The sequence below is a fragment of the Aethalodelphis obliquidens genome, unplaced genomic scaffold (genome assembly GCF_003676395.1).
Source record: "Aethalodelphis obliquidens isolate GAN/ISIS:26980383/991018 unplaced genomic scaffold, ASM367639v1 scaffold74, whole genome shotgun sequence".
In the NCBI taxonomy this organism is placed as follows: Eukaryota; Metazoa; Chordata; class Mammalia; order Artiodactyla; family Delphinidae; genus Aethalodelphis; species Aethalodelphis obliquidens.
The window spans coordinates 8,020,579-8,039,401 of record NW_020838018.1 but is presented as its reverse complement, the minus strand read 5'-3'; the positions used below and the strand labels follow the sequence as shown (position 1 = coordinate 8,039,401).

At 39.5% G+C, this 18,823-nt stretch overlaps 1 protein-coding gene across 2 annotated transcripts in view; it reads right to left on the bottom strand.

Annotated features, from left to right (window-relative positions):
- Positions 1-18,823, bottom strand: part of PIWIL2 (piwi like RNA-mediated gene silencing 2) — an 86,736-nt gene that overhangs the window by 27,223 nt on the left and 40,690 nt on the right. For both annotated transcript variants that reach the window (XM_027092025.1, XM_027092026.1), the window contains exons 10-19: positions 13,501-13,689; positions 12,840-12,924; positions 12,067-12,156; positions 10,441-10,581; positions 7,867-7,980; positions 6,461-6,649; positions 4,074-4,175; positions 3,418-3,534; positions 2,747-2,835; positions 1,540-1,645 (exon numbers count right to left, since the gene is read on the bottom strand). In XM_027092025.1, the coding sequence (XP_026947826.1) occupies positions 1,540-1,645; positions 2,747-2,835; positions 3,418-3,534; positions 4,074-4,175; positions 6,461-6,649; positions 7,867-7,980; positions 10,441-10,581; positions 12,067-12,156; positions 12,840-12,924; positions 13,501-13,689 (1,222 nt within the window). The remainder of the gene's footprint in view (positions 1-1,539; positions 1,646-2,746; positions 2,836-3,417; positions 3,535-4,073; positions 4,176-6,460; positions 6,650-7,866; positions 7,981-10,440; positions 10,582-12,066; positions 12,157-12,839; positions 12,925-13,500; positions 13,690-18,823) is intronic.

The window sequence follows — 18,823 nt, the reverse complement described above, 5'->3', positions numbered from 1 at the left end:
AGCTAACTTCTATGCTAAAGAATTCTGCACAAGTTTATTGTAAGGTACAAACAGTGCCTTATAATAGATGAAGGGGGGAAAGAGTAATTAGTACAGAAATATCAGAATATATGTAATGGCCTTATAGAGCATATCAGTTGTTTCTTTAAGTCCACCTCTACCCCACACTGGCTCCTCCAAAACTCAGGCATATTCACACTGATACTACTACTTGGCTTACAGAATGCAGTGGAAGTGACGCTACATGGCTTTCAAGACTAAGGTATACAAGGAAACACGTTTTCTACCTGGCTCTCTCAATCTCTTGGAATGCTCAAGCTCTGAACCCAGCCACCATGCTGTGAGGAAGCCCAAACTAGCTCATGTGAAAAGACCACAAGAAGGGGCCCAAATGGAGCAGAACTGGAGCCCACTGTCCCCTGTCCAACTTCCTGACAGCGAACATCATAAATGCTCACTGCATGTCACTAAGTTTTAGGGTAATTTACTACAGAACCATCCATAACCAAACAGTGCTCAAGTAATTTACAACCCAGAGGGAGAGATAAATAAGAATACAAACAACTAATAAAAGGCAGGATGTGATAATCACTACACAGAATGTTAACAGAGGGCCTTGGGAGAGGATCATAAAGAAATAAGTCTAGCTAAGGGATGGAGCAGAGGAGGGGAAATGAGAAAGGTTTCACAGAACTAATCTTTGAGCTAGGGCTGAAAAGACATACACAACTTTGCAGGCAAACAATAGTGACAACAAAAAGGAAGGTGTGAGTGGGACTTCATAACAAAGTAGCATATCACATGGACCTCTACAGGGACAAAATTTAACTTCTGGTTTACATAATCTCTAATACTGAAACAGTACCAAACCATTGGAAGGACACTATAGGAAACGTTATTCTAAAATGAAACAAGGTGGAGTTCTAGAGATTGACTTTAATCATGCGAAATCATTAAATTTCTTGCTGTTTAATCTCTATGCAAAGGGCTAACACTGAACCCTAAGAAATGAAAGTCACTTATCAGTGCTTCCTTTGATGTACTGGCCAAGGCAAAACCCAGTACCTTGCTTGCTCACTGTTCCAGACCCAATATCAGCTTAATGACAGCAATTCTCCATGGTTAGCATTCTTTGGAGTTCTAGGGGTGATTTTCAGGGAGGCACTGGTCTTGAACTTAAATGAAAAGAACCAGTGCCTAATGACAGCCATAGAAAGCTGAGAAAATTAATAAGCTGCTCTAATTACTAAAATGTACCCTGACTTTCCTGATAAGGGCCTGAAGATTATGCACACAGGCATCAGACTGACAACCAGGGAAATAATCATTACTTACCAAATCAAATCAAAAGCACTGAGCTCTTTAAGCTGCTCTGTACAAGTAGAAGCCTGAAAACAGTGCTTCTGAGCTGCCTGTCAGTCTGTTTAGGAAACTCCCCTTCGAGTTGGGATCCCTCTCACTAAATCAGACTTCCTCTTAAAGTGATCAGGAAGGCAGGCCTTAAAAACCCTGATACTTTAGAACTGCTGTTCTCCTCACCTCATAGAACTTTTTCAAGGAGCCCACCAGGCACAGCTTCAGGCTATCCACCATCTCCTGATGAGGCATCTGGAATACCACTCGTGAATACCATTTTGTGAGGGTGCTGGGGCAGAGGCAAGGAGAGAGAGAGAGAGAGAGAGATGAACACACACTCACAAAGGAAGGCCCACAGCTGAATGTCAGCATACACAGGCTTCTCCATGCACCAATCACACAAGTACTCAGCAAACGCATTTATGTTACATGGAAAAAACACACACTGATGTAGGGAAAAGATACATGTAAGCCAGCTACAGAATATAAAAATACAGGTATGGGCTTTCCTGGTGGCGCAGTGGTTGAGAGTCCGCCTGCCGATGCAGGGGACACCGGTTCGTGCCCTGGTCCGGGAGCGTCCCACATGCGGCGGAGCGGCTGGGCCCGTGGGCCATGGCCGCTAAGCCTGCGCGTCCGGGGCCTGTGCTCCGCAACGGGAGAGGCCACAACAGTGAGAGGCCCGCGTACCGCAAAAAATAAATAAATAAATACAGGCATAATTGTGGATATCTGCTACAAAACTGCTTCCAATTGAAAAAATTTAACAACCTAGATATCCACCAACAGAGGACTAGTTAAATAGTGCTATAGCATATAATAAATTCCATGCAGCAGTTAAAAAGAATTGATGGAGATTTATTTGCGTCAATATAGGAAAATGACCAAAATATACAGTTTAAGTACATAAAGGAAGATGAGGAACAGTATACATAGTAATGTGCCACTTGTATGTGTATACCAGCTACCTATATGTTAATATATGCATAAAAGAGTACCTAAAAGTATATACATACTCCAAATCTTTGGTGGTGGTTAATGAAAGCTAGACCATGAGGAATTTTCACTTTCTAAATTTCTGGAGATTTTTGCATGAGCATGTTTTATTTTTACAATCAGAAAAAACAAAACCCCTCATTTCTAGAGGAAAAAACCCACCACCAGCAAGACACAGACCCCATTCTGAAAGAGGTTACACTGTAGTCAGGGAACAAACTTACACATGTGATAAGAGATTGTACAAATTAATATCATAGGAAGATAGAGAAGGAAGAATTTCAGTATACTTTTACTATAATATTAAATATTCAAAAATTTTTTCTGGCTTTACAGTAAGATTAGGCATTAAAATAAGGTAACCAAACACAATAGAGCCAGGAGTGGTACTTACAGACTGATGCTTGCGACAAAGCCAACCACGGAGCGCATGCTTCTGCTGGGGTTGTGGTAAACATCCACCCCGATCACCATTAATTGTCTCTGGGTTAGAAGACAAAAACAAACCAAAAATCCAAGCAACACATCACCCCATCTTTAATTGTTATCTGAACCCCAAAGCAACATATGAAAACAAGTTCTGGGAAAGGAAGAGAAAGAGTGCAATCAACTTGATATTTTTTAAACACTATGAACAAAGTCAGAGATCGTCAAGACCAGGGACTGGCAAACTTTCTGTGAAGGACTAAAAAGTAAATACCTTAGGCTTTGTGAGCCACACCGTCTCTGGAGGAACTATTCAATTCTGCCATTATGGCACACAAGCAGCCACAGGTAGTACGTAAAGGAGTATGGCTACGTTCCAATAAAAACACATTTAAGGACACTGAAAACTGAATTTCATATAATTTTCATGTGTCTGGAGATATTAGTCTTATTTTTTTCAACCACTTAAAAACGTGAAAACCATTCTAAAGCTTGTGGGCTATACAAAAACAAGCAATGAACCACTCAGACTATAAGCACTGAGAATGAGGAAAATTCTAGGTGGAAAATTAGGAAAATAGCTAGGTAGGACTCTCTGGGATGCTGAATTGAATGAAGACATATCTCAGCATCACTCACCAGAGGAATATCCACTCCCCAGAGCTCACCACCCAATTTACAGTTAATCTGAAGTAAAATTTTCTGGGCCACACTCTGAAGCCTGGTGGGCTGGCCAATGGTTCGGACATTGATGACCTGTAATAGAGGGGAAAGCGGACACTATCAACCTTTCAAACAATGTAAACAATTCTAGAGCAAGTACTACATTTGTTTAAGAAACTCCGGCTGGCAGATAATACACTGGGTACTAACAGTTCTAATTCTAGAGTTTCTGGTCAGGCATGTTGTGTGTGTGTGCACACACACGACACAAATCAAAACCAAAAAACAACCAGCTAACAAAAACTTTCAAAAAGATCTCATGCAGATTAAAAAAAAAATTAACCTCCATAGGAAAACCAGCTTTCTCCTTTCAAAGGAAAGCCTATACTCTCAGAACCCAGTCATGTGAAACCACCTGGCGACTCACCCATGAACAAGCAAAAGTGCTCATTTGGGAACATGAAAGCAGCATTTACAAAGAACATCTGCTATTAGCCAGGTTACTGTAACAGGAAAGTTTCACCAGATGGGTCTACATATACTGGCTTCTAATAGTTACTTTAGTCCCTCTTTTCCAAGCCTCAAGGGAGGCTAGAGTTTCCCTCTGTGCCTCCTGCCCAGTTTCCACTCACTTGCGAGGGCACGGGAGTCTGCACACAGCACAGCTTTTTAATGGCCCTGTAGAGATCGTCACGTGTGCCCATGATGATGCAAACAACCATCTGTATCTTCCCCTTGAGGAGATAAAGTATATATAAGTCAGGCTTTGGAACTCTGAGCGGACCTTGATGGGGCTCCAGTCAGGGGCAGTTCAAGAGTCTGCAAAGCCACAGGACCTTTAGGGTAAAGAGAGGACTGAACCAAAGATGGTGGACATTCCAACAGAGAAAAAGGTCCTTGAACCTGAGTGAGTATTTGCTGGGTTCCAGGCTTCTTCGCTTAGCTACATAACATGTTACCGTAAGTTACCTAGAGCTGGTCCTGACTACCTGATTAATTTATTAGGACACTTAAGATCCCTGGAAAAGAACCAGGCTTAAAAATATGCAAGGGTTTCTTATTAGTTGATGCTTTCAATGCACTATAATGTTTTTTGCCACTCTCTTTAGTAAACTAAGCACCTTATTACATTCATGCCATAGAACTTTAACTAGGAAACATGGGATACAATACCAGAAGAAAGGATTCAGAGCCAAATGCAGAGGAAATGAAGCTACTGTCAAATCCATAAGTAGATCTTCCTAACTTTCCGATCAGGAGAGAGAATGATATTGCCAGAAGAATATCTTATATCAGCATCTTCTACCTCTCACTGCTTAAGAGATCTGACATTAAGAACAGAGGATCCTTCAAAATCTGAATAAAGTAAAGTAGCACACAAGTGAAATGAAGTTGCCAACGCTTTATGACAGAAACAGAAATCAACAGTATACTATTCCAAATCAAGATTAATTTTAAATGAAGACTTCTCAGAGGACACATGTTCCAACAATCAGATCAAAGAACTTCCGAAGCCACGCAGAACATGGGCTGCATGCTGGGAGCCTGTGGGCTGGATCTAGGAAACAGATGTGGTTTTTTAGTCCCTATAATGATTCACAAGTCTTTAAAATTAACATTTAAACATAGGTAGGTGTACACATATGCAAATCTAGACTTTTGGCTTCTATTGAAAAATAAACAAACTAAAACTCAATTTGACAATGCTGGGCTGTTATCTGCAGTCATGTTCCCTAGTTCCCTAGAGTCCCCTCCTGGCCCACTTCACTCCCACAGACATCTGAGTTTATGACCCTGAAACAAAGAGAATAATAAAACAGAATGCCCTAGAGATGGCAGAGAGACAGCAAGACCAATAGGAGTCAACATTATGAATGACACTCATATCCATGCTACATGAAGACTGTTGGCAGTGCACTCTCATACATAAAAGAGGCCAAGTCGTGAGATGGGGGAGCTGAGGTGCTCAGCTGGGTTTTTCTTTTGAAAGCAGGGCAGAATTTATCAATGATCAGGCCCGGGGGAGGCCATGGCAGAGTAAGAAGGCATGGGAAGTCAGGAAGAAAATACAAAGAAAGAGAGAACATGAGTGTGCTGCTACAGATGACACACCCAGAGCGGTGGATGAACAGAGAAAAAAGTCATGACTGACTAGTATTCTAGTCAATACTAGAATATCAATTCTAGTATTGATCTCACAAGAACTGACTCTTCAATTCAAGGACTAGTTATTTCCAAAAACTTTTGGTCTGCTTTTTTTCCCTCCTTAATCTTCTTCCTCTGTTTTATGTACGAACAGATAAGAACTGCAGGCCTGAACTACTGAGTTGTGAACACTATGACCTGCTCAGCTCCAGTAGTCCCGTTCGGCTATCTGGACCAAGCTGATGGGCCCACTGCCAAGTTCATCACTGGAGCAATGTGAATCTTGAATCAAACCAGACTGTGACAGCTCAGTACTGAGTCGTGCAAGATGGCACCTGGCCCAGGAAATTGCTTTCTGAGCACAACATGTTCTATATAGATAAAAAATTGAAGTTAAGTCAGCTATTATCTCAGCCAATTACGTGAGGAACAGAACGCTGGAGTGAGTGAGAGTGCCAACAAAGGAGGAGAGAAGCGAAACCAACCAAAGGGCATAACGACTACTTTGTTAATTCAGTATTTCACGTGCACATGAGTAAGATACAGATTCCTGGATATCATCAACAGCAGATCAATAACCAAGATAATTTAAAATCAAGTATTCAAGGGCTTCCCCGGTGGCGCAGTGGTTGACAGTCCGCCTGCCGATGCAGAAGACATGGGTTCGTGCCCCGGTCTGGGAGGGTCCCACGTGCCGCGGAGCGGCTGGGCCCACGAGCCATGGCCGCTGAGCCTGCGCGTCCGGAGCCTGTGTTCCGCAACAGGAGAGGCCACAATGGTGAGAGGCCCACGTACGGCAAAAAAAAAAAAAAAATCAAGTATTCAACTATTTCAGAATGGACATCCTAAAAATTTACTCAAATTAATTTATTACCTCAGCTCCCAGCATGGATTGAATGGTTCTGACATAGGTCTCTATGCGATCATCCTTCAGTTCCACCCAGGCTGGCGGGCTCATGCGTATGCCAATGGGGCCAGCTACCTTCTCTAACATCTTCACCAGTTCTCGGGCTTGATCCATTGCTCTCTTTGGGTAAAACAGCGCCCAGAAATGCATGGGGACCTAGGAGCAACAACAAGTTATTTTTAGTACTTCCCACAACTTCCCCAACACCCCAACTTCATATCAGGAGATGTTATTCTAAAGAACAAATTGCTTTTCACTCTCTCTGCTTGAGTCCTGTCTTATCTAATGCTGATTACTAATGCAGATGTGTGTGATAAGTAAATTGTGGCACAGTCTCACAATGGAATATTACACAGCAATGAGAATCAAAGACCTGTAACTATACCTAACAGTATGGAGAAACTTACCAAACAAGGCTGAAGAAATGAAGCCAGACATGACAGAATATATACAGTATGGTTTCATGTATATATTAAGTACAAACACAGCTGAAAAAAATCAATGCTGTTAGAGGTCAGAATAGTGGTCATTCTTGGGTTGGGTAAGGGTGCCAGGTAGGTAGTAATTAGGAGCATGGGGGTGGGGCTTCTGAGGCACTGGTAAAGTTCTGTTTCTTAACCCTCAGTGTTGATTACACAGATTTAACTTGTGAAAATTCATCAAGTTATATACATAAGTGTACTTTTTCTTTAAATATATTTCAAAAAAAAAGTTTTAGAAACAAATGTGTGTACTTTATGCACGGCCATAGAGACCAGGTGAGCCAAAAACATTTAAAAGTAATTATATACTGGGCTTCCCTGGTGGCGCAGTGGTTGAGAGTCTGCCTGCTGATGCAGGGGACACGGGTTCGTGCCCCGGTACGGGAGGATCCCACATGCCGCGGAGCGGCTGGACCCGTGAGCCATGGCCTCTGAGCCTGCACGTCCGGAGCCTGTGCTCCGCAGCGGGAGAGGCCATGGCAGTGAGAGGCCCGCATACCTCAAAGAAAAAAAAAAAATACCATTTTGTTCTTTGGTTGCCTTGGTGGGAAACTGTTTTAATTTTATTTCTTTCATGGAAAACCTAGGGAAAAAGAGGAAGGAAAGAGAAAAGAAGAAGGAAGAACAAAGAGAGTGGGTAATAGGCTGGCACTGAATGAATTACCACGGCAGTTTATTTCCTTGTCCTAAGTCTGTGGTCAAGCAAAGGGGTTCCCTCTACCAACTCATCAACTCGCTCTTGTTCAAAGGACCTCTGTTTTGTAAATAATTCAGGATGGGAATTCAGTTGGTACTTCCTCTCAAAAAGAGGACACTAAATAATTCCTGCTTCCTAATTTCCACACTTCTAGGAATACTGGAACTCTCTTTACCACCTCACAAGTCACTTACAGTTAAGATGGAAAGGTCTCTGGTTACTTCCTTAATCCAGTTTAGTTCCTGAGATGTGATAAATGACGTATTCCTTAAGTTAATTCTTTCCATTGGCAGAACACGTCCTTCAATCTAAACAGAAAATAAAGTGCCTATGACATGAACCATCTGTAAACACTATTTAGGAAAACGCTGATACTGTTCTGGGGCCTGGTCAACTCTACCATATAGACCTGTCCCTGTCATAACTTCTGAAAATGGTAGAAAAATGCAACTGTTAGCAGTTAAGAGTCCACGTCAATACAACTCTGGACACACATACAGGTGAATTTTGATAGGCGCTGCTCTTTAATTATTGAAGCTTCCAACATGGTCCACAAGAAAGGAATCAGAAAACACTGTCTCTTTAGAACCAGGGAATTCATGTAAAATGCCTATAAATACAAGGTGAACAGGAAAATAATCTTTAAGAATATTTTAAGGGAAAAATTTAAGTAGAAAATTAGAGAATATTTCTTAATAAGGCTGAACATAAACTACTATTATACTTTATACAAAAGAAAAGCAGGAAAAAAAGCATAAATATAATGAAAGACCAAATTAAAGTTAATAATAATGAATCAATTAGATCTAAATATCCAAAAGTAAGAAGATAACTAAGTTGATGACATATCAATATGATGGATATTTGCAATTATTAAAAGAACTTTCTAAGTGCATTTAATATAATCCTGTTTCTGCAAAAAATAAATAGTAATGTATGCATTATAAAAACTGAATGAGTCCACATTTAGTAATGACTATCTCTGGGGGAATATGTAATTATGTAGGATTTTTACTTTTTATGAGCTCTACTCCTTGCTTTCTTAAAAATGTAACAAAATACTTATTTTACCTATAATCAAAAAAAATTTTAATGATTTTCTTAATATTATAAAAGTTTAACACAAAGAATAACAATACCTGTATTAGCAAGAATGTTCACCTTTGCTTATGAAAGTAAAAAACTGAACCTTTCTACGAGGCAGTTGGTAATATGTAATAAAAAGTACTAAAAACATAAATGTCCTCTGACCTAACAATTACACTTCCATAAATCTGACTATGAAAATAAACATCATGTGCAAAGATTTAGTTATAAGGATGTTCACAGATTCACTATTTATAACAGGAAAATACTAAATTCAATTTGAATGTAAAAGAATAGGAAATTACTAATAAAATGAATATCTGTTAGCCATTAAAATATTTAGAAAAATATTAAATGACATGGAAAAAAGTTCTAAATAAACTGAGTAAAAAAAAAAAAGAAAAGGAAACCATCTGAAAACATGCTGCATGTGATTGTGTGCATACACATACACACAGACAAAAAACACTGAAGGATATATACCAAAATGTTAACAGTGTTTATTCTGATACAGCATGATTATGGATAAACTTTTCTCTTCTCTGGCTTAAGTTTTCTGCCTCTTCAAATAATATTTAATAACATGAACACATGTTCAAGATATAATAATAAATGAAAAAGAAGATGCAAAACCATATAGTTATAAGCACAATTTTTTAAGAAAAGATTCATCCTCACAGAAAACAAAATATATTGAAAATAATATCATCTTTTATCATCTTTTATGTGTCTAAAATAAATCACTAAGATATTATCTTTGGGTGATGAAACTACTGATGTTTTTATTTCCTTCTTTACATTTTCTACACAGTACCCACATATTCTTTATTGACTTTCCATTACTTTTATTTAAAAAAGAAAAAAGTAAAAAGAAACAGTTTTTAACAAGGAGTCAATTCAGAGTGCAAGAGAACTAGAGAAAAGATAAAATTAATTATTTTGGTATAACCTAGAAAGAAAATTAAAAGTAATAAAAGCTAATATTTACTGAGCACTTGCTAGTGTCAGATAGTATGCTGAAGATTTTACCATTTAGTTCCTTTAACTCAATCATTATCTTTATTTCACAGATAAAGAAAATAAGAGATACTAAGCAATTTGTTCCAAGTAACTTAGATGGCAAGTGGTAGAACTGAGATTCAAAGCCAAGGACTTCACCACCACCTCATGCTGCCTCTGCACTATGGCTCACGCTGCACAAAATACAACAGAATGGACTCAGGCAAATTGCAGGCAGAAAGGGCCATGCGAAAATTAAAATGTTCAAGTCTGAGACTTTATGCCTACGGAAAGAATGAGAGTAGTATATTCAAAGAAACGCAAGTTAATTACTGGGAAAGATAAAGAAAAACGTAGGGGGAAAAATGGAAAAAGACATAGAGAACTTTAAGAATAATTTGGTTTGGAAAACTAAAAATGAGGTAAATTTTAAGTCAATATTCCTTTTGCTCGACTGGAAATTAACAGCTCAGATCCTGGGAAATACAAAAGAAAATCTGTAAGAGATACTAGCAAATTAAGGCAAGGAAATTCAAGTATTATGACTAGGACCAAAAAAAAAAAGTGTAATTATAAAGCAAAAACTGCAAAATAAAGACAAGATAGGAAGTTATCACCTAGTCTCACAAAGCTCTAAAATCTTTGGTTAATGCTGTTTCCTACCATCGTATTTTCTGGTTTACCTTATGTACATCCTTCTGCAGACAGAGTCCCCAACGTGTCAGTTCACTGTTGGCTGTCTCATTTTTTGAAATTCTCTGTAGCAAGCATTTCAAAGCATTATGGTGCTGTTTGGGGCTCAGGTTGATCTGCTGGGTCAAATCCTAAATAGAATCAAAATGGAGATACTAAGTTATTACCTTCTCCAGTATGAGGTTAAATAAACCCTAATGTATAACAAATTTCCATAGAAAACCTCCTTCCCATTGAAATCTATAGAAATTTAAAAATATCTCCAAGGACTTTAATAAATATCTCATGAATGTGAATGAAGTATGAGGTTAAAATGTTAACCACTGGGGTTTTTTATTGAAATACAGTTGATTTATAATGTGTTCATTTCTGCTGTACGGCAAAGTGATTCAGTTATACATATACATACATACTTAAAAGTAAGTATTTAAAATTGTCACTGTTTTTTTCTTATGACATCTAAATCTTATTCTTTTTCTCAAAGCCATGTAAGGGGGCTTGATTACATCTATTTAATATCTGGGGGCGGGGGGGAATGCCCTATGCCAGGCATGCAGGCCAACATAATGGAATGGAAAAACACATCCAGTCTTATACTTTATGTCACATGATACTAGCCACTTAATGTCACCATAAGACACTTGTTAGATCCAGTGTGTGGCCCATAATAGGTGTTTTCTAAATATTTATTCTTGAATGAATATCTAATAGGTGTGCATGAAGATTCTGAATCACAAAGTGAGTTCTTTCTTCATTCTTCTGGAACTAATGAACTGTGCAGCTGTTGCTCCCTGTGTGGCAGTCATTAGGGCATTGAGTCTATGGGGCTATACAGGCAGCCCCATAGATCATAAAATCATTACGTTACTGAGAGCTGTAAGGAAGGAGCCTTGACCTACATACTAAAAGCAGAAGTATCAGAAGGTAAACATGAAAGACGTCTCTTACAGAAATTCATTTTAGCTCTTTGTGATGTTACTAAAAACAATACGTGGCATCTGAGACAGGGCCGGGGTTCCAAAACTAGGACAGACAAGGACTGAGAGAAAGGCAGCAGAGCAGTGTGAGGGTGGAAAGCCCCAAGCAGACAGTGTGGAGGTGAAGCCCTTGGGGTCTAGACCCACACTGCTGCAGACAGCTCTGCCTCCCAGCTATTTCCTACAAGACTGTGCCCAACATGAGACTTCCAGGACACCCCGAGCCCCACAGTGTAAACTTCTATCCTTTAATTTCATCCTCTCACTTGTTGACTTTTTGCTACATTATCTCCTCCTCCCTTCAAATAAACTGAAGGCTTACAGAAATGTTAAAAAAAATTCAGTGCTCTCAAAGAACCTCATTTATGGTCATATGACCAGCTTACAGTCATCCATCTGATTGGCGAGGGTGATGCCAGAACTATTTGTTTCCCTTTACTTTATAATCCAGTCGTTCTACTATTGTAACAACATTCCAAAGAAAGTTCGGATTGGCTTTTTCACAGTGTGTGGGAAGGGACACAGATTATGCTTTATATAGAGGAAAAATGAACCTACCCAGGTGACGTGCAAACCTGGCCCAGCTCTAGCTATATCTGCTATCAAAAAGGTCTTCGGTTCAAAGCAGGCACTTCTCACCTTCATGGCTCTAAAGTCCTTCTTCATCTTCTCAGGGATTCCAGTCATGAAGGAAAGCTCAGGCAGCAGCAGGATTTCGCCTTTTAGCAGCTTTGAGGAGAGAACAGAGGGAAAGCAAGGCAGTAAAAGAGAATCTTCTTCCCCTGACCAGTACAAGAGCTCCCAGGTCCAGAGCTGGTCTTGCAGGTGTACCACTGGCACACCAAGGAACACAAAACCCCAGAGAAGAGGGCAGGAAACACTACAAGTGTTTTACCCTTTTCTCCCTCAAATCATGATAGCCTGTTGTATTAGGTAAAGAGAAAAATATTCAAATTGTCAAAAGGAGAGAAAAAACTAGAAAAACTAAAAGTGTTCCACTTCAGCCTCCAGATAAGCTGAGACAATACCTCCTATCAAGCTGGTGCCTCTGTCTCATCTTAACCTATTGATCTTCATTCTCTACTCTGAAGACAGAGGCACTTTTCCCTGGCTGCCAGTTCTATTAAAATGCCTGTAACTTCCCTAATGGACCCAGTGTTTTCATCTTCTTTAGCACTAAACTCTCCTTATTCCTTAACCTAACTCGCTCTATGGATGTTTAGTTCCTCACTAAGGAGACTGCAAAAGCAACTCTGGCTAGAGGAGACAGACAAAACCCTACACAGCTTTCCCCAACCACACTGTAATCATAGCTCCACTGTAATCATAGGTCCCATGGCTCCCAGGGCTGATGGGTGGAGAACTTAGATGGAAGCATAGGCCTGACACCCTGAACCCCACCTCCAACTCACCATCCCTTGGCTATTCTGTCGCTCACTGGGCCTGTGGATCAGCAGTGGCTGGTCCTTTTCCTTTATTGTGATCCCATAGTTTTTGCTAGAGCCGAACAGAGGCAGGGGAAAAAGTCAGAAGCAGCATCACCACTCTTATGGCATCACAGTCAAAGTGTTAACCAGGACTGAGGTACACAATCTGCATTATACCCTTGTCAAGGATCCATCAGAAACCCACCATAGCATACACATAACTGGAAAAAGCAGGCTCAAGTTAACATTGCAATTAAATAGAGGGGAAATAGGATAACAGTCCAGGAAAGAATTTGTTTAAAAACTGTATCAGGTTCAAGGACTTAGGTAACTAGAAAGGCAAAATGATAGTCAAATGATTAATGACTTGAATTTAATCTCTCCAAACAGACTTGTAACCAAAACAGCAAAGGAAACACAATTCGAAGCCCTGAGATTAACTTATGAAATAAATTCTAAAAAGTACTGAAAGAAGTAAAACTGTAAGGGTAGCAAATTCAGGTCAAATCCCACAAATGAGCTCATCAATCTTGGGTGCATTACCAATCCAATTATTTTTGGAGTGTCCTGCTGTGTGCCACTCCTCCTACAGAACAGGAGACTACGGCCCCAACCCGCAGGCCCAAGCCCAGTCTCTTCCCTCTACCTGTAGTATTCCAAGAATGTAATCTCCTTCCCATCAGACATCATGAAGCTATCTTTTGGAGTCTTATTCCAATCCACATCATCAACACGATAGGTACGATTGTTGTATCGGGTTATGACAATACTGCCAACCAGAAGCTTAGTGCACTCGTCCTGGAAGTCTTCTTTGTGCTCTTGGTACATGGCATGCCTTTGGAAAGAGACAAAAGACCTTTGGATCATATGCAGTATACACAGAGCAGCATGAAAGGCACAGGGGATGTAAATAAGTACTTTAGAGTTACAATCGCAACTATATAGCACCGAAAGTTTCCAGCTGTCTCTTTTAAGAGATAGGACCCTCATCTCTTTCCTTTTTAACATTACCCAAAAAAGTGAAAGGATAGGGCTTCCCTGGTGGCGCAGTGATTGAGAGGCCGCCTGCTGATGCAGGGGACACGGGTTCGTGCCCCGGTCCGGGAAGATCCCACATGCAGCGGAGCGGCTGGGCCCGTGAGCCATGGCCGCTGAGCCTGCGCGTCCAGAGCCTGTGCTCCGCAACGGGAGAGGCCACAACAGTGAGAGGTCCGTGTACCGCAAAAAAAAAAAAAAAAAAAGTGAAAGGATAAAAATGAAATTAAAAACAGCAACTATAAATTGACAAAATTCACTGTATTCCTTAAAATAAGGTACACTGATCATCAAAATAATTTGTATCATTATTAGGAGATAGTCTACAGAAGAACAATAAAACATTCTTTAAACTATATTTGCCCTTTCTAGCTGAAGGAAGAAATTACAACTACCTATCAGAAGACACCACTGGTGAAGATGCTAAATATGAAGAGATGAAAAGACTCACCACAGACAAGTGTACTCTCGAGCCAACCTCTATAACAGTGCCATGAACAAGGTAACAACAGAAACTCACAGAAAGCATGTCTGAGCATGCACAGGAAGTCAAGGAAAGTTTACAGAGGCAGGTGATACTTGAAGGAGCAACCTGCCAGGCAGAGACGCCACGGCAGCCGGTAAGTAACACCCTAGGCAGAAGTATAGGTATGCAGGGGACAATCAGGGATCTGGGACTGGGGCGAGCAAGGAGGTGAAAAAGGGTCAGAAGACGGTCAGTGTAGGCTGAAGACAGACAGGGACCAGATATGAATTCCTTTGTGGGTCAGAGCATGGACTCTTCTATGGGCCAGTGTCAACTACGGTACATTCCTCAGGAACACTGGTCCCTTGAGAGGTCCTGAGGGGGGGTGAAAAAGGTTCTACAATCAAAAAAGTTGAGTCCATTCTGCATAATATAATCCCTTCTTAGAGGTTCACAACATACATCACCACATCAGGCTGATAAAAAAGAGAAACATATTTAGTTTCATTTACCTACAAATTTATTGAACCACAGACTCTTCCTTCCCTTTTCCCTCACTGAACATCTATTACCATTGTAGGCAATTAGTATCCTGCAGAACTTGCTGCAGTAAGTGATGAAAAACCATCAGAAACTTGAAACAGTTCAACACTGACTACAGACCCTGGAGCCAAAGCCTAGGTTCAAATCTTGGCTCTGCCACTTAGCAGCACGTGAGACCCTGAGCAAGTTACTTAACCTCCTTGTGCCTCAGTTTCCTTGTGTGAAAGTGGAGTCAGAAAAAACCACCTAACTCACAGCGTTGCTGAGAGAACTCCATGACTTTATACATATAAAGCACTTAGAACATAAAGTTGTTTTGAAATAAGGTTAGAGATTTTATCTCAGATAGTTTCATGAATTATTGCTTCCTATTTGCACAGTTTTAGTCATCAATACATTTTGTGCTTGTCTAACTCACTATTGTCTATTAAATGCATGCAACATTGTAGAAAAATTAATTAAAAGTATTTTAAATGAAAATCTTCAACTATGTTAATGGTTCCATAATACTATTTCACTAAGTGGAGGGTACATTAATTCACTGGCTTTACTTTTTAAATAATAGTTCTATTGTTTCACTCTTAACAAATAATTCTGGATGAACATCTTTTATAAAGATTCTTCTATACTTAAAATTGCTTCTTTGAGACAGATTTCCCATAAGTGAAATCACTAGATTAAAAGGTTAGAACTGGACTTCCCTGGTGGCGCAGTGGTTAAGAATCCACACGGGTTCGAGCCCTGGTCTGGGAAGATCCCACATGACACGGAGCAACTAAGCCCATGCGTCACAACGACTGAGCCTGTACTCTAGAGCCCACAAGCCACAACTACTGAGCCTGCGTGCCACAACTACTGAAGCCCGAGCACCTAGACCCCGTGCTCCGCAACAAGAGAAGCCACTGCAATGAGAAGCCTGCGCACCGCAACGAAGAGTAGCCCCCACTCGCCGCAACCAGAGAAAGCCCACACACAGCAACAAAGACCTAACGTAGCCAAAAATAAATAAATAAATTTTTTAAAAAAATAAATAAATATAAGATTAGAACTTTAAGATTCTTGTAATGAAAGCCTAATGGCATTTAAAATTATCTTTTAAAAAAATTTTCTTACTTTCAAATAATTATAAAATCAAAGGAAGTTGTAAAATTCGTACAGAGAACTTCATGTGTGGAATTGGCACTGGTTACAATATCATTAACTGAACTGCAGACCTTATTCCATCTTCACCATTTCTTGCACACATTGACGTGTGTGTGTGTGTGTGTGTGTGTGTGTGTGTGTGGTTCTATGCAATTTTATCTCATTTATAGGTTTGTGTAGCTACCATCACAGTCACAGAACTGTTCCATATCATCATAAAGGGAACTATCTCATGCTATCCCATCACGGTCACACTCCTTCCCCTTCCCTGTGCCCCAGAAGCCACAGATCTGTTTTCTACTATAGTTCTGTCATTTTGAGAATGCCATATAAATGGAACTTTATTATGCAACCTTTTGAGACTGACATTTTCCACTAAGCGTAATGCCTGAGGATCCATCCAGGTTGTTGTATCAATAGCACATTTGTTTTTAATGCTGAGTAGTATTCCACTGTATGGAGGTACTAGAGTTTAACCATTAACCTGCTGAAGGCCATTTTGGTTGTTTCCACTTTTTTGCTATTACAAATAAAAGCTGCTATGAACATATCTGTGTATCAGTTTTTGTGCGAACTTAAATTTTCATTTTTCTGGGAAAAATGCCCCAAGTGTCTGACTGTGGGGTCGTATGGTTAAGTGCATGCTTAGTTTTATAAGTATATGCTTAGCTTTATAAGAAACTGCCAAAAAACTCTCTGGCATAGCTGAACCATTTTACATTCCCACACACAAGTAAGCGAGGGACAGTTTCTCTACATCCTTACCAGTATTTGGTATTTTCACTAGTTTTTATTTTAGTTCCTCTAATAGATGTATACTGGTATCTCACTGTAGTTATAATTTGCATTTCCCTAATGGCTAATGATGTTGAACACCTTTCCATGTACCTATTTACCTTACAAATCAGCTCTTTGGTAAAATGTCAGTGCATATCTTTTGCCCAATTTTTAAGGGATCATTGTTTTTCTTTAATCTTTACTATGGTTTTGCTTTAAAAGTGTTACATGTTGCTTATAAAATAAAAGTGTTACTATAAAAAAACAGAAATTGAACATGGTTTGTAATCCATTCGTGAGAGACCCACTTTTCCTCAGCTTTTCTTAAATTTGTGAATACTAATAATTTCCCCCTGAAGTGTATAATCATATCAGATACAGTGTTTTGCAACTTGATTTTTAACTTAATATAGTTTAGATAGTCTTCCATGTAAATACAAATACATAAAGTTCTTAAAACAAAGGACTACTTTTGAACAAATTGTTTTAGATCTCAAAGAACTGACATTTGCCAGTTTTGGTTTTGATTTATGAAGAGAATCTGGTACAGGAAGAATCTATGGATAGACCAATATAATAATGATCATAAGAAATTTAAAATTTAGGTGTAATAATGACATTATGGTTATGTTTTAAAGAGAGAGTCAATTTAGGAGATAAATACTGAAATATTTGTGAAAGAAATAAGATGTCCAGGATTTGCTTCAAAATAATTAAGTTTAGTGGGAAAAAGTGGTAGAAGACCACATGAAACAGGTTGCTCATGAATTAATAATTATTGATTGTATAAAATAGGAATGAGGGGGTTTATTATCCTATTCTCTCTATTTTTGAAAATGTTTAAAATTTTTCATAACTAAAGTCTTTTTTTTTTTTTTTTTGCAGTACGCGGGCCTCTCACTGTTGTGGCCTCTCCCATTGTGGAGCACTGGCTCCGGACGCGCAGGCTCAGCGGCCATGGCTCACGGGCCCAGCCGCTCTGCGGCATGTGGGATCTTCCCGGACCGGGGCACGAACCCGTGTCCCCTGCATCAGCAGGCAGACTCTCAAACACTGCACCACCAGTGAAGCCCTAAAGTCTTTTAAACATAAAAAATATGAAGCAAAAAGAAACAAAAAATAAATTAAAAATAATAATTAAAACATAAATACAAACACTGGAAAGAGGGAAAAATAAACTCAACACTAAGTTTTCTAATTCTAGAAAAGAAAAAAGCATATATAAAATAAAAAATATTTTAACAGTAATTCTTATTTTTAATGATATTCAAAAGACTACTGAATTTATGAAAAGACAATAATTTGAAAGCAGTAGAGATTGCTTTAATGAAAAATAAAGCGCGGCTTCCCTGGTGGTGCAGTGGTTAAGAAACCACCTGCCAATGCAGGGGACCCAGGTTCGAGCCCTGGTCCAGGAAGATCCCACATGCCGCGGAGCAACTAAGCCCGTGCGCCACAACTACTGAGTCTGCGCTCTACAGCCCACAAGCCACAACTACTGAGCCTGTATGCCACAACTACTGAAGTCCGCATGCCTAGAGCTTGTGCTCCGCAACAAGAGAAGCCACCACAATGAGAAGCCTGTGCACTGCAACGAAGAGTAGCCCCTGCTCGACGCAACTAGAGAAAGCCCACGCACAGCAATGAAGACCCAACGCAGCCAAAATAAATAAATTTATAAAAAATAAATAAAGCAAGAGTGCCAACCATTAGAAATTTTAGCAAAGGTAACAGAGGCAGCGAATCTTGGCCTAGAAAATCAAATTTATGAATTAAAAATTGGTCTTAAAAAGTTGTTTTAAGCAACCTAAATGTCCATCGACAGATAAATGGATAAAGAAGATGTGGTACATATATACAATGGAATATTATTCAGCCATTAAAAAGAATGAAATAATGCCATTTATAGAAACATGTATGCACCTGAAGATTATCATACTTAAGTGAAGTCCGACAGAAAGACAAATGTAAGATACCGCTTATATGCAGAATCTAAAAACAAATG